General features: G+C 39.1%; 1 protein-coding gene across 1 annotated transcript in view; it reads right to left on the reverse strand.

The window, feature by feature from the left end:
- Nucleotides 1–4,409, reverse strand: part of Kua (Plasmanylethanolamine desaturase Kua) — a 62,460-nt gene extending 58,051 nt beyond the window's left edge. Inside the window, exon 1 of the mRNA XM_090378267.1 lies at nucleotides 3,988–4,409. Coding sequence (XP_090234393.1) covers nucleotides 3,988–4,165 — 178 coding nt within the window. The 5' untranslated portion in view covers nucleotides 4,166–4,409. The remainder of the gene's footprint in view (nucleotides 1–3,987) is intronic.
- Between the last annotated feature and the right edge of the window lie 12,265 nt (nucleotides 4,410–16,674).

Here is a 16,674-nt window from a genome sequence, read left to right on the forward strand (position 1 = left end):
TGATAAATTCAGTGAATCAGCAACATTTAGAACATTTCATATTAATAAGTACTGAAAAAGAAATAATAGTTATAATGTATTTGGGAACGTTATTGTTTTAAGACTATATATATACAGTGAAACTTCTAACGGACATCTCTCTACAACGGACATTTTCAAATTCCCCAACTCACCTCCATTGGTTTTAACGTGTTTTCAGCTTCTGTCTAGCAGACATTCTCTGTAACGGACGCGGACAGGCAATCTGCACTGTTTCGTTTAGATTAGCACTTAATTTGATCTCCCCATAACGGACTGCGGGAGAGCTCACGGCCCTTTTTCTAGGAACATTTCTTCCATGTATTGCCTCAATCGTGTGTTTATTTTCTATTTCCGATTCTCTGAATTTTATCAAGGTTTACGTCGCGGTTCTAAACCCTTTTTCAAGAATTTTAAGGCACGCAGTAGTAGTATTAGTAGTGGCATGTGATGCAAGAAAGCAACTGTATGAGCTTATGCAGCATCAGCCAAAAAAAAAAAAAATAATAAAAAAAATAAAATAAAAACATCACGTGTAAAACTTCTGATGAATTAGGTGTGTGCAGGGGGGGGGAGGGGTATTTGGTCAGCCTTTCGTCTTTTGAGTTTCAGTTTTCAGTTTTGTTCAGTGTCGTGTGAAGTGCACAATGTCTTCTCGTAAACATTTAACTTTAAAAGAAAAGTCGAACACATTAATGCGTATGATCGGCAAAAAAATAGTGTTCGCAATCTCGCTGCAAAATTAAAAATCGGGAAGACGCAGGTAAGCGACATCCTAAAGAAAAAAAATGAACTGCTCAAACAATTTTGGCAACACGGAAATGATCAGGTTCAAAAATCATTCGCAAAAAACGTTGGACTTCAAATTGACAATGTTACGTATGAGTGGTTTTGTCGCGCACGTGCTAAAAAAATTCCCATTAATGGGCCTATTATTAGGGAAAAGACTTTGGAGGTTGCGAAATCTATGGGAGTAAATGAGTTCAAAGCTTCTGAGGGATGGCTAGACAAGTTCAAAACTCGGCATAAAATTTCTTGGAAAACCGTAAGTGGTGAAGGTTGATACTGGGGTTGTAACAGAGTGGACCGTCAAATTGGATGATTTATGTAGTGATTTTGAAGCTAAGGATATTTACAACTGTGATGAAACATGGTTGTTTTTTAAAGCTCTTCCTGAAAAAACAATGAGTCAAAAAACGAAAAGTGCCAGGGCGGAAAATTTTCTAAGGAACGCTTGACTGTTGTGTACAAATATGATGGGAGACTTTGAACAACCTCTTGTTATAGGAAAACCACAAAATCCTCGTTGTTTCAAGGGCATAAAGTTATATCTTTTGAATGTTGACTGGAAGTCTAATAAAAAAGCGTGAATGACACGAGATATCATGAGCGAATGGATAAGTCACTTTAACCAAAACATGATTCGTCAAAACAGAAAAATTATTCTTTTCATGGGTAATGCTGCATCTCACCCGCACATTGAATTGTCCAACATTCAAATCGTTTTTCTGCCACCAAACACATCTGCAGAGTGTCAGCCCTTGCATCAAGGGATAATAAAAAATTTTAAACTTCACTACAGAAAACGTGTTTTAAGACATCGCATTGCAAACATGAACGATGTAACATGTGCGAGTGACCTTGCAAAGAAACTCAGCATCCGATTCAGTGGATTTCCTCTTCAGTAAACGCAATTAGAAAACAAACTGTCGTGAACTGTTTTGTAAAGTCTGGCTTCTCAAACGCAAAAATTGAAGTTGTGAACAGCAATGTGGAGCACCAAGAAGAACAAGAACTTCAACATCTATTGATAATGTACGATACTTCCGCTACAAGTGACCCTGGCTACAAAGATATACACTCGAACCTCACTACAGAAAATGGTGCTCTAGATATCAACGACATTATCATCGATATTTTTCAAGAAGTTCCTCATGAGGATGAAGAAATGGAAGGAGGTCATTCAGTCGAAGAACATATTAACGACGAACCACCGATGAAAATAGAAGCGCTCATACAAATCAATCGTTTAAAAATGTTTTTCGCCGCTGAAGAAGATACCGAAGGACTTTTGATGGTTTCTTCACTCCAAACAAATGTTGAAAACAAAATTATCAGCCCGAAGAAGGTGCAGAAGAAAATAAGTGATTACTGTATGCATTTTCCTTAAGATAAAGTCATAATATGCATAGCACAATTGTATGTATATTATTTACAAAAATATTGTGCAAAATCTGTATATATTTTAATTTAATTTTACATTAAACGTTTAACGATTTTTCTTTCTTTCTTTTTTTTTTTTTTCTCCCTCAGACTTCTTGTTAGCGGACACTTCTCTCTAACGGACAAATTTTCGTTCCCCATGGCTGTCCGTTAAAGGGAAGTTTCACTGTATATATATATATATATATATATATATATATATATATATATATATATAGAGAGAGAGAGAGAGAGAGAGAGAGAGAGAGAGAGAGAGAGAGAGAGAGAGAGAGCGCGCATTATTTTTAATTAACACCAAGCACACTTGACATTGTTTTGGAACTTCTCTGTGCCTTTGCAGCATGGATTCTATTCAAAATTTCATCGCTGAGAAATTTATGGTTTGCCACATTCAAATTGCCAAGGTGATGCACTATGATGATAACTAGCTTGTATGTGCATGCGTGTATTTATATAATGTGCGTCGAAATGCTTTATTGTTGTGGTTATTGGGAAAGACAAAATATGAAAATAAAAATGTATATTTTGGGCCTCTTTCATGTCCAAATCCAGACAATGAGAATTAGCAACGCGTAAGTCGCCAAGAGCCATTAGTGCGTTATACAGGCAGAAGAAACTAAAAAGTCAGCAGACCTACAACATCGGATAGTTTACCTCAGTCCACCTGAAAAAAAAATTCCTGGTGCCATACTTGTGTTTCGAATCAAAATAATCGTTAGAGGCTGTTGCGCTAAATCAACTAAAGATAAGTGACAGTGTATCCTTAACTGCATATTCTATGGTCGTTCTACTGGATGAAAATCACCTGTTTCAAGTCGGGGGAAAAAAAAGTGAAATCCTTGCCCAAGCAACTCGGCGAGATAGTGTAACAAAGAGGGAGGGGAAAATAGCCACAAAAAAATTCTTTCGTCCTGGTAGGATTTGAACCTAAACCACAGGCAATACTAAAAAACAGCGATCGTAAACAACCTTCCACCCGTTAAAGTACATACCGTTAGAGTTGCAATTACGTACTATCCTTCCTTTGTAAAAACTAATATCAATAAATAAAAACGGCACAGTATTTTACAAAATATATCCGAAATTACTTAATGCACTTCTACAAATAACACATAGGTCAGAACCATTTCGATTAATACCAAATTAAGGACGAGAACTCCATGATACAATGACTACATGTTTTTCATTGAAAACATGTAGCCCAAAAATATTCGAGACTACGCCCACCTTGTCTCTTTTTCTGTTGACAGCTTTTAGGCTCAAAGTGGTGAGTCAGGAGGGAGAGATATCCCTGAGAACCTGAGTAAATTGGAGCAAATATTTAATACCATAAAATACCTTACGATTTTAAGTTGTAGTATGATAACGGTAACTATTCATGTTTGTATATATACTATATAATTGCTAGTTAAAAACTGAAGCAGAATTCAAAGCTACATTCGAAGCTAAATTATCAGTTACTCTCAAACACACATATCATTATATCGTCCCCCATCCTTAGAAAAAATAAAATCATTTTTATATCGCCAACCCCTAAAAAACAGTCTAGATCAGCAACTGGCTTCATATGACTCAAATAATTTCCCCATAATGATGACACATAAATAAAACTGCTGACTTCAAAGTGGCTTACTTTAATTAGTCTTATTAACAAACGAAACTATGCAATATAGACATAAACATTAGACAGGAATAGCAACGGGATTAAATGACAACTATCTGTCATCGATACACAAGACCGCTTACCACGAGTGTAAAGGCCGGCTAACTCCTTGGCTCCAGCGTGGTTTGGACCCCACCTAGTCCTTGGTTTAGAATCATCTTCTTTTATGACGTCTGAGTTGCAGTTTGGATCATCTTCCGGCATGGAATTTTCGAAAATCTGTTTGTCAGTAATATCAAGTAAAAGTAAACATGAAGACATTATGCTCCGATAACCACTCTTCACTATGTTGGAATAGATACCGGCCACCAATTCGAAACAGTTCTGAGTTTGCTTGGTAACAACTTGTGTTAATATCCGTATAGTAGACTCTAATACACTGATTCATTAAATGACGTAGCGCAAATTAAACAAAATGAAATCACAGTTCCTCCACAAGCACAAAAATCACACGGATAACAAACAGCCCAAGACAACCACCCATCTTCAAATACAACACACAGTTCTCCCTTCTGATATGGTAGTGATCAAAGATCGTGTGCAAATGAACTTAACATCATATACCATCTTTGGTAGGAAGAGCTGCAGCTCGTGCCCTCTAGTGTTACTAAATGAAATTATGAGCTTTATATAATGAAAAAAGAAAGAGAAGACGTGAAAGTGAAATAAAACAATTTTTTCCTCTATTTAAAAGGAAGGAAACGCAAATAAACAAAAACGAATATTATAAAAATAAATAAAATATGTTAAAAACAAATGTCGAACTGTAATTAAAGATAGCAAAATTTGCTCAGTGCTAAAATTCTTCCTTCTAAAATTTTTGTTTACGGGGACAGTAGCAACAAAATTTCAACTATTGTTGGAATTAAAATTCAACATTAGCGAGGCAAACTTGGATGTAAAGTGGAGTTATTATTTATTTATTAAAAGTATAATTTTTAGATTAATGCATACTATGGAAATTAGCCCCGAGGTGGTCAAGCAAAGGAGTTCAGAAGCATGCTTGCTTTGAATGGGCCGTGGTTCAAGGACGCTTCACTACTAAATAAGGTTAACGCTTGTATTCATGGTCAAACTAATTAATGTAAACTCTTCTGACCTAGTGATCGTGTCAGAGTATAAACAAGAACATTAGATTAATTGTTCCGTTGCATTACAGGCGGATTAAGGCATTATTAAATTTAAATTATTTTAATTAACTTATAAATTAAATTATTTTCTAAATTATTATACTATTAAACCTAATTTAAATATATACAGGGTGTTTCAGTTAAACGTTTCAGAACTTCTAAGAGGGGTAGGGTACATCCTGACAACTCGAAATCATATAGCAGTGTGGGGTCCGAAATGCTTTCCTGAAGCGGTGTTGTACACAGAAGCACCATAAAGAAAAGAGACCGTAAGTGAGAAATCGTTTTAATAATACATGAAAAGAAGCAAAAGGTACATGGATTAAAGTAAGTGTTCGAAGTTTCTTCCACGGGCTACAATGCACGCCTCACATCTCCGACGCATGGACATCCGAACATTCTGGAATACTCCAGGCGAATTTCGAATTTCTTGAACAAGAACGCCAAGTTAGTAGGATGGATGATTACACGAACGCAGAGTTAGCCGATATGCATTTGGCGTACGGGGCTGCAAATTGTAGTGGGCCAGCCGCACAGCGTTTGTACGCGGAACGATATCCGACGAGGCGTATTCCCAGTCATAATTTCTTTGCAAGACTGCACCAGAGGTTAGCTGAGAGAGGTTCATTTGAAAGAGCTGACAGGGACAGGGTAAGAACAGCACGGACTCCAGCCGTCGAACAGAATGTGCTGCAGCATGTACAGGGGAATCCAAGAACGAGTACACGAAGTCTAGCAAACGCAGTCGGGGTTTCCCATTGCAGCGTCTGGAGGATTCTCCGAGAACAAGACATGCATCCGTTTCACGTGCAGCGTGTCCAGACACAGTAACCGGAGGATTATGCACCTCGTATTGCTTTCGCACAGTGGTACCTTTGAAAATGTGCTACAAATCGCCTTTTTCCTGCTGAAGTGTTGTTTTCCGATGAGGCATCCTTCACAAGGGAAGGAATTTTCAACACGCATAACGACCATATCTGGGCGGTCGAGAACCCGCATGCAATACGACGTCGTGCAGCACAGATTCGATTTTCGGTCAATGTATGGGCCGGTATTATGGGAGATCACCTCATCGGACCTTACTTGTTACCGTGTCGTCTAACCGGACCTATCTACTTGATCTTTCTGCAGCAAGTATTGCCACAACTTTTGAGAGATGAACAGATTTCTACATCGACACAACAGACAATGTGGTTCCAACACGATGGAGCCCCTGCCCATTATAGCGGAGATGTTCGTAACTACCTGGATGTCACATTTGGTCAACAGTGGATCGGACGTGGTGGTCCCGTGCGTTGGCCTGCTCGGTCACCCGACCTATCATGTCTTGATTTTTATTTCTGGGGTCATATGAAATCGCTAGTTTATGACACCCCTGTTGACAATGCTGAGGAGCTGGTTGCAAGAATCGCAGTAGCTGCCGAAGAAATTCGAAATTCGCCTGGAGTATTCCAGAATGTTCGGATGTCCATGCGTCGGAGATGTGAGGCGTGCATTGTAGCCCGTGGAAGAAACTTCGAACACTTACTTTAATCCATGTACCTTTTGCTTCTTTTCATGTATTATTAAAACGATTTCTCACTTACGGTCTCTTTTCTTTATGGTGCTTCTGTGTACAACACCGCTTCAGGAAAGCATTTCCGACCCCACATTGCTATATGATTTCGAGTTGTCAGGATGTACCCTACCCCTCTTAGAAGTTCTGAAACGTTTAACTGAAACACTCTGTATACGGCATGCAATCGTTGCAATAAAATCGATATATGAAGTCTAAGATAGCTGATAAGGATAGCAGTGCACCCAGGAGTTTTCTTTTTTTATGTGTATGTGTGGAGGGGGAGAGAGGCGCTGAGAATCAGAGACACTGTTTTCACCTAGAGAAAGTGTTTTTTTTTTAACCGAAACTGAAGCTGCGAAATTATTCTCCTGAGTGGGCCTCTGGCATAGTGCAGCAAAGATAAATTGACAGACCCATCACAGGATTGTATATTATTATATTATTTTTCCCTGATTGGGGAATTACACTAAGTGACGGGTACTGCCACCAAGTACACAGGGTGGGTGTAATGTCTGGTATTACTGTTGGTCGAGGAACTCTCTGACTATCCTACAGATGTTCAGGATTGAGACTTTCTGGAGTTCCTAGTAGGTGTCTCTGGGAGACTTATTGCTACTAGGCTGCTATGCAGGGTCTTTGGCACTATACCGGTGGTTGACACGACGATCGGGATGGTCGTTACTACTTTCATATGACACATCTCCTTGACCTCATATCTCAGGTTAGTGTACTTCGTAATTTTTTCCTTGTGGGTTTTTTGAACACTGCTACTGTTGGGCACCGCTATGTCAATCAGGTAGATAGCCTTTTCCATTTTGTCCACAAGGGTTATGTCCGGTCTATTGTGCGGGATGATCTTATCCGTTATTATGGCGCGGTCCCAGTACAGCTTATGGGTTGGGGTCTCTAGTACTGCCTGGGGTTCGGAATTGTAGTATGGTACATTTTATTTGGTGAATCGGTATTTCCTAGCTAGCTTCTGATGTATTATCCCAGCTACCTGGTCGTATCTATGAGTGTACTCAGTTTGGGTGATCATCTTGCACCCTGCGGTGATGTGTTGGATCGTTTCTGAGCCCAGGTGCCTTCGTCGACATGTGACATCTGACATTCCGGGCTCCTTTGCGATGTATTTTCTATAGTTTCTGGTGTTGATTACCTGGTCTTGGATGGCCAGCATGAATCCTTCAGTCTCGGGGAAGAGTGTCCTGCTCGTGAGCCATGCATTGGAAGCAATTTTATCTATGTGATCTTGGTAGAGATCATTGTAAGGTCTGGAATGGAGTGTCTTCTCTGCCCATCTTTCTAGCTTCGTTTGTGCCTCCTGATTGGGGGGAGAGACTCCTCGCTTAGGTTGAGTGGGGTATATCACTTGTTTATCTTCCTTATGGCCTGCTGGAGTGCTGCTGTGTATTTCTGGATGTAATCCTTCAGGTTAACTACTGCTGTTTTCTGTTGCTCTATTAGGTCTATCAGGCCCCTTCCTCCCTCTTTCCGAGCTATTGTTAGTCTCTCCACTGCTGACTTCGGGTGGTGTTGGTGGCTCTTGGTCATCATTGTCGTTTTCTTTCGCATGGTATCCTCTAGCTCGGTATTAATCTAATATATGACCCCAAAGGAGTATGTTAGTACTGAAGCTGCATAGGTGTTAATGGCTTAAACTGCATTCCCTCCGTTCAATTTTGCTTTCAGCAGGCTTCTGAGTCTCTGACCTTATTTTTCGGTCAGGCACTTCTTGATTTCCTTGTGCTCTAACTGCTGAGCCTGCATCATTCACTGGCACTGTGTACCTATGTGCCGCCAAGTAAGCAAAATAAAATTTGCCGCCCTAAATGTTGAATATTGATAAGCGTTAATCAATCAGAACACAATATCAAAAGAAATTTCGGCGCTTACTTGAACTGCCGCCCCTAAGCGACGCTTAACTCGCCTACCCACTTGCGGCGTCCCTGGCATCATCCCTAGGTATTTGTAGGTGTCTCCTTCTGTCATAGCTTCGATCTCTTTACCAGTCAGCAGCTGGTAGTTTCGGCCGACTAATTTTCTCGGGTGCAGTGCGTGGGGGTCTTGCATTTGTCTAGACCAAATTCCATCGTGATATCCTTGGTGAATTCTTCAGTGATTCGGAGTAGTTGGCGGAGTTTCTTCTCGGTTGGCGAGTATGTAAAGCTTGATATCCATGTAACATCAGGTGGGTGAGGGTGTACAGGTTCTTTCTTACTTCTTTGAGGTTATATCCATACTTGCTGCCGTTAAGCATGGTGGATAGCGGGTTGAGTGCTAGACAGAACCACAGCGGGCCCAGGGCATCTCCCTGAAAGATTCCTCTTCTGATGGGGATTGGTCTGGTTGTGATGTTCTCGACGTTAATGGTGGTACTCCATTTCGCCATTGTTGTGCCTAGGAAATTTGTCACTATCGGATTGACCTTGTAGATCTTCAGGGTCTCTATTAGCCAACTATGAGGTACGGAGTCGAAGGCCTTGCGGTAATCGATGTAGGCCGTGTTAAGTTGTGGTGCTTCTTGTCAGCTTGCGCCATAGCTGCGGCATATACGGTTAATTGCTCCTTGCATCCTTTGCTCCTCCGCTTGCATCCATTCTGCTGTTCGGCCATTATATTCTGACTCTCTAAGTGGCCTGATATCTTCTTGGTTATGCAGCTGGTCAGGATCTTGTACATCGTTGGGAGGCAGGTAATTGGCCTGTCCCGGGTTTCTTGTATCTTCGTCTTTAAGATTCAGATATGTGACTCCTTCAGTTAGAAACTTCGGAATTGTCTCCTGGGTGCCTTATCAGTCGAGTGAACTGCTCTGCTAGGAGCTTGTGTGTGCAAGTGAGCTTCTTGTACCAGTAGTTGTGGATGTTATGAATTTCTGGAGTTCGCCAGTTGTGGGTGTTCCTGATCGACTGTTTTACTTCTTCTAGAATCTCCCACTCTCTCATCTCTTGCATGTCCTTGGTTTTCTTCTGTTCTACTTATATGCAGGGCTCTCGGCTGTTATGTCTTACTTCACTGCTCTAGATATTTCCCCAGAACTCCTCGATCGTCTTCTTCTCGGGGTCCGTTTCCTGTTTTCTCATCTTCTCCCGGTTTCCTGTAGAAGGCTCTTCAGTCCTCATCGAAGATTCGGTTGTTTCTTTTCCTCTAGGAGCTCTCTTTGTATCGGCGTAGTCTTTTGCTGAGTGCGAAGAGGTTCTGCTTCAGTGTGTCCAAGTATTCTCCTATTCTCTGATTTCTGGTCTCATGTTTGTTGTCTCTTGAGGATGCTCTTCACCTTTCCAATCAATTTCTTACTTCAATTACTCTGTTGGTATTGGGTCAACTGACCTATCTTGACTCTTAATTATTCTATCTTCTGCTGAAGTCTTCTTTCCCCAACTGGCGGTTCCTTCTGTTTCCTGTTCTTCTGCTGCTGGTCTCTCGTTTCTTTTCCATTAATCTTAGTGGCCGCTATAATAACACATTATACCGCTGTTTGGATAGCCTCCGGCGTTGGCCAATTTTTGTCAAAGTAATGTAGCATTATTTGCCGATGGAGGTGGTCTGTTACTCTCCACAAGATTTTATTTGGCCTCTGCCTAGGTATCACGTGGATTCTTGTGGAGTCCATTCCTTCGAATTCTGTTAGGGCCTTCTTCCACTCGTCTTCTGGACAATTCAACTGGACTCTATGCAAGGAATCCAGTGGTTTGTATCGCATTAACCACAAACTACCCCAGAGCTTGTTGAAACTGATGACATGAACATGTGACTAGGAGCCCCCAGCAAATGGGGTACAATTATGGGCTCTGATGAGTCCCTTTTTAGCCTAGATTCTAGATATTTCATCTGGAGAAAACAAGGAATGCAGTATGATCCCTCCAAGATCAGAGAAAGGGACACTGATGATGGAGGCAGTGTTCTTGTGTGGGGTAGAATAATGATCAATGGCCACACTGGGCTTCATGTTTTTGGTAAGGGTACTGTAACTGCACAGAGGGACCAAGAACAAATCCTCTTAACCACGTGACTTTTGAGCAGTGCTGTTGGCCCAGATTTTCTTTTCATGCATGACACCACTGCATAGCACTCAATTGGTGGAGGAACATCTTGAAACTGAAGATATAAACAACTGCCATGGCCAGCAGACTTAAATCTGATTGAATATATGTGTGGGACACCTGCGAGCATCACATTGCCTGCTATCAGCCAACTCCTCACTTACTTGGTGAGTTAAGGCATGAGTTGGTGGAAGAATGGGATTTGTTGCCAAAAAATCTGTAGGATACCTTTATACTAGCATGGCTCACCACTGTCAGGGCTGTTTAGCCATTGGAGGGGATCATATGACATGCTGATGTCACATGACCATATTTACAAGCATCTTGTATCAACTTCTGCAGTGACCTGTTTGGTAATTCGTATATCCCTATAAATGTCCCTTATACCTATCCAAAGTTTCTCACTGTCTCATTTCATGATACATCACACCAAATTTTGTTCCCTTTCATTGCAAGCTGCATGAGTTACACCATGTTTACTACGTGTTCCATTAATTTTGTCAAACAGTATAGTTTCAAAAATTGCAAATGAAGTATGCTTTTGCTCCAGCCTACTTAAATCTGACACTGGGTGTAAACAATAATGCTTCATTGTAGATTATAGTAGAGTAACAAGTAATTCAAATAATTTATAATAAATTCAGTGTTTTGAAGTTCATTACTGCATTAGGCTGATCACAAGGAATGTTGTTCCCTCCAAAGATTGATTAAGCTTGGTAAGCTGCCAACCCGTGAGGTGACTCAGTGTGAAGTGTACAACTCTATAATTGTTCACATCACCCTTTATCTCCCTTTTGAATAGAGACATTTGCACACCTCCAATCTATATGAATCTCCCCTAAATAAAATCAAGGATGTTCTCTCATAATTATGGCCAAAAGTTTGTTTACATTATTTGATATTTGCTTACTTCTCTTAATATAACTGGATAGAACTCATCAACCTTATTTATTCTAGCTTCAGAAGTTTCTCTTCCACTTTCTTCTTAGTTATATATATAAAAAAATCATTTAACTATCATATATAAACCTCTGGTGTTCCCATCCCTAAACTTCTTCATGGATGGATGTAGATGCAAAATAATTATTTGGTTTGTCAGCAACCTAAATAGGATCATCAATAGTTATGGGATTCATATCTAGTGGGTCAAGTAAATTATTTCAGTTAGCTAGAAATCCAGTTTTGAAGAGATCTTGTCGCTTTTCATATTTATGCATTACAAACTTGGAAATGAACAGCTAAAGCTTAAAAAAAAAAAAAAAAAAAAAAAGTGTCTTTTTGGTGGCCTTCTCTTACCCAATTTCTGGTTAAGGATTACCCCATTCCTTAAACGATACTAAATGGAAAATGGGAAGTTGTGGTATGGTAAAAGTAATGGTCTCAAACTTGCGCCTCAAATTTTGAAACTTTCTAGTCTCAAAAATCTTTATCTGTAATTCTTATAAATCTCTTTAAATTTGGTAATCTCTTTAAATTTAAAACTAAACTATATTCATAAAGCAGCTGTAATTAGTATCCTATGTAATAGAGCCTGAAAATGAATGTTTTCAGGCCCTGAAAATGAATGTTTTCTTTGGCAGCAAGAGTGCCTAAGCAGGTGTAAGGGATCACAAAAATCAGGGAGATATTCATTCGTTCAATTGTTGAAAAAACATATACCGGAACACAATTCAACTGATATGAAGGTGCAATGCACAAAAAGAAAAAAACGAAATACAATAAAAAGATGAGTACTATACTTCAAAATTAATGATGAAAACAACAAATGGCAGCCATTAACAACTAGCACCACACTATAGCATTATATATATCCTGCTATTTTAAAGGAATGTGTCAAATCATTGAGGTTAATCATGAAGGCTACATTCGACTCAGGGATGATTTCCTTGGAATGGGGCGCCTCCATAGCCAGGTGGGCAGGAGCAGCAGTGCGAGCACACACTTCTTGATTAGACTGGGGTTCGAGCCTGTGACCACCAAAATATGGAGGATGCGGCAAGGTCAGGGAATGACCGCCACGTATCCCCGGAGCAATATGGCATTAGTTGCTAATGCTCCTAAAAACCAAAACAACAATCCTTGGAATGGACCATGAGACATCTAGCGGAGTCAATGCCTAGGTTAATAGTGACTTATCTGTGCAAAAAAGTGGCCTAACATAGTATTAGGCAGGTGGTCATAATTCGGGAATCATTGAATGTATATCACAGTACTAGTACAAATTTATGTAATACATATGTTACAAAAAGACAAGGCCTTCAATCGCTGCCAAAATAGTGACACTAGAGAAAAACTAGTGAAATCTCTGGATTTGGCACACAAAATAATACAAAACAGTTAAACATAACCAAATTATTTTTCTCAATCAACATCTAACATCACTTTTTGTTTTTGTTTTGTATAGAATTTTTGCTGACATTAAGGTTTAGTTTAAATTATTTATTTAAATTCACTGAGAAAGGAACACAGAGTGGTTCTGCTGTGGAATATAAAGTTGTAATTTTTAAAGTCCGGACAACAATCCTGAAACTGTGCAATCTGAGCGGCACTATTTGATTGAGAATAAATAGCACTATACTTCTCTTTATAGGGAAATGCTACTTATTTGAGTTGCAGTAGTGCTTTGAATAGGTGCAATATGAAATGTATTATAATTATGCCTTTTATGCCTCTCTTTGCCTTTATTGTTATTTCTTATAGGTTAATACTAAAATAAGGCACTACCACTCTTGCATTAGCAGTGGACTATGTTCAAATTTACCTATCACACAAACACTGTCAGTTTTGGACTTAGAAAACACAGCGCCTCCGTAGCCAGGTGGGAAGGAGCAGCAGTGCGTAGCACATGCTTCTTGATTAGACCGGGGTTCGAGCCCGTCACCACCAAATACGGAGTATGCGGAAAGGTCAAGGAATGACCACCGCATATCCCGGAGCAATATGGCCTTAGTTGCTAATGCTCCTAAAAACCAAAATAACAAAAAATAACTTAGAAAACACAAAATTTCAATTTAGCTTCTTACCAGTAATACTTTTCTGAATGAATAAAATGCACACTGGTATCGCTGCCAAAAAAGGTCTGAATTTAAACAAATCTAATGGTAAGAGGAAGAACTTACTTAGGTATTTTCAAACAGGGCTGTTAATTAGTCCCAGGAAAAGGTGTAGGATTTTTTTTTTTTTTTTTTATCTCGAAAACTGACCTTAAAACACAGTTTATAGACACCATAAACCGATATTCATAACCTGAGTTGCTTTTTTTTTTTTTTTTTTTGGTTTTTAGGAGCATTAGCAACTAAGGCCATATTGCTCCAGGATATGCGGTGGTCATTCCTTAACCTTTCCGCATCCTCCGTATTTGGTGGTGACGGGCTCGAACCCCGGTCTAATCAAGAAGCGTGTGCTACGCACTGCTGCTCCTTCCCACCTGGCTACGGAGGTGCCACTTGAGTTGCTTAGGCACTTTTCTTTTTAGCAGTGAGCTTTGCAACTTCCTTAGGCTAACCAAATGCTTCTTAGTTCATATCATTTTAAAAATATCCAATATTATATTAAAGGAGGCAGCAAAGGAAGTAAGCAAACCCTTAGCCATAATTATGAGAGCTTCCTTGGACTCAGGGGAGGTACCCATAGACTGGAAATGTGCAAATGACCCCAATTCACAAAGGAGGATCAAAGGCTGACACAAGTAATTATAGACCTGTGATACTTAACTTCTGTTCCAGGAAAATTAATGGAGGCACTGGTTAAAGAAGCACTGCAGGATCATTTAGACAAGACTTCAGTTTTAGCTCGGACACAGCATGGTTTTGTTAAGGGGAAGTCTTGCCTGACCAATTTAATTGGATACTATGATGCAGTTACAAAAGAACTGGATGCAGGGAATAGCTTTGATATTATATACTTGGATCTTAGAAAGGCTTTTGATACTGTTGCACATGGAAGACTGCTACACAAATTGGAGCAGTGTGACATTGGAGGCAAATTGCTGCTATGGATAAAGGGGTGGTTGAGGGGGAGAAGACAGAGAGTGGTAATCAATGGACACTGCTCATCGTGGACTAATGTTATTAGTGGAGTCCCTCAGGGCTCAGTGTTGGGTCCATTATTGTTTTCTGTATTTATAAATGATATTGATGATGGTATATCAAGCTTAATGTCCAAGTTTGCAGACGATACAAAGGTTGGCAGGGTTGTCAAGGACACTACTGACACTATGCTGCTGCAACAGGATCTGGAAAGGTTGAGCAGATGGGCTTTGAGGTGGCAAATGAAGTTTAACATTGACAAATGTAAAGTACTACACATGGGAAACAGCAACCCCAGAGCAACGTATCAACTCTGTGGTACTACACTGACAGTGGTAGAGAATGAAAGGGACTTGGGGGTGGTTGTGCAGGCAGATATGAAGTTCTCTGAGCAGTGCAGACGGGCTGCAAGAGTACCTCATGGAGTATTGTCAATGATATACAGGAATTTTTCCAGCAGGGATAAGGAGGTGATTATTCCCTTGTATAAGGCAATGGTCAGGCCACACCTAGAGTACTGTATACAGGTCTGGAGGCCTCATTTCAAGAAGGATGTAGAGCTGCTGGAACGAGTACAGAGAAGGGCAACAAGATTAGTGAATGAAACAAAGGGGTGCTCTTACGAAGAAAGGCTTAAGTTTTGAAAATTACAGTGTCTGGAAACTAGGCACCAGCGAGGTGATCTGATAGAGGTGTATAAAGCCTTGAATGGTTTGAGCATGCTCAATGCTGATGGGATTCTTCCTCTAGCTCAGAATAATCACCTGAGAGGGCATAAATTCAAATTGAGGAAAGACAGATGTAGGATAGACGTGTGGAAATTTGCCTTTAGCCAGCGGGTGGTTGGTTGGTGGAACAGACTTTCATCCCTTGTCATGGAGGTTGATAGCTTAAATAAGTTTAAGGCTCAGCTGGACAGGTATTTTGAACGAAGAGAGGGGTGAAATGGAAGTGGGGTTTTTTTTTTTTTGGCTGATGCTGCATAAGCTTGCTTTCTTGCATCAAATGCCTCTACTAATACTAATGCTAATTATATTTATTCATGCTGATTTAAGAAATCTCATTTAGGATTCACTAATAAACAAAGAATAATCATATTTAGAAATTAATCAGACAATAACAAAAAGCTATTTTAACAATTTTTATTTACTTGTAATTTTCAAAATTTCGCATTACTTCTGATGTTTCAGACTGGCTTTTTTTTTCTTTTTTTTTTGCATCACAATATACTCTTCATTGAATAACAACAACAACAAAAAAGTTTTAATCCAAGTGTATACCATAATATACTGAAATATAAATAAAATATGAATTTTTTTAAAATCAGTCTGGTGCTTCAATATGCTGGGAAAATGTGATAAAAGACATTAAAGATATAAAACTTAACTTCTATATTACAATGACAAGCTACAAATCATGCAGTTTTTTATCTTCTCGAATGAAATAAATGAATTATTTCACTGGTATTAATCATTTTATTTAAAGAGCTATACAACTCAATTAAACAAGGGAAATAATCTTTGTAAAATTACAGAATGCTTTGGTTTTATTACACAGTATATGAGGAAAGATACAAAGCAATAATATATTAATTGTATTTAATCTTGCAGATTTTTCACTGCTTTTCTATTTAGAAGAAATAAAAAATATACAAAAGAACTTGATTACATATGTAGGTCTATATAAATTTCTGTCATTTTTACTTCATTTTATTATTAACATGGTAACAGCACATACTTCACAACACATATTTGCTATAATTGATTATTAGGTTTTTTTTTTTTTTTTTTTTGCATCCAATGTGAAACACAAGTGTTGATATGCTCGTTAATAATTCAGAGCGAAACAATACAAAATATGAATGTGTACATTTTTGTATTACTAAATATCTCTTCAATAAGGATCAAAAAGAAAACAATGTTGGAATTACTAACATACCAGAAGATAATGTTTTCGATAAACATTAATTTAAAAACAGTGTTATACATGGATTTATTGTTGTTTTTTTTTA

Source organism: Mastigoproctus giganteus, chromosome 7, assembly GCF_048544385.1.
Source record: "Mastigoproctus giganteus isolate SK-2022 chromosome 7, ASM4854438v1, whole genome shotgun sequence".
Lineage (NCBI taxonomy): Eukaryota > Metazoa > Arthropoda > Arachnida > Uropygi > Thelyphonidae > Mastigoproctus > Mastigoproctus giganteus.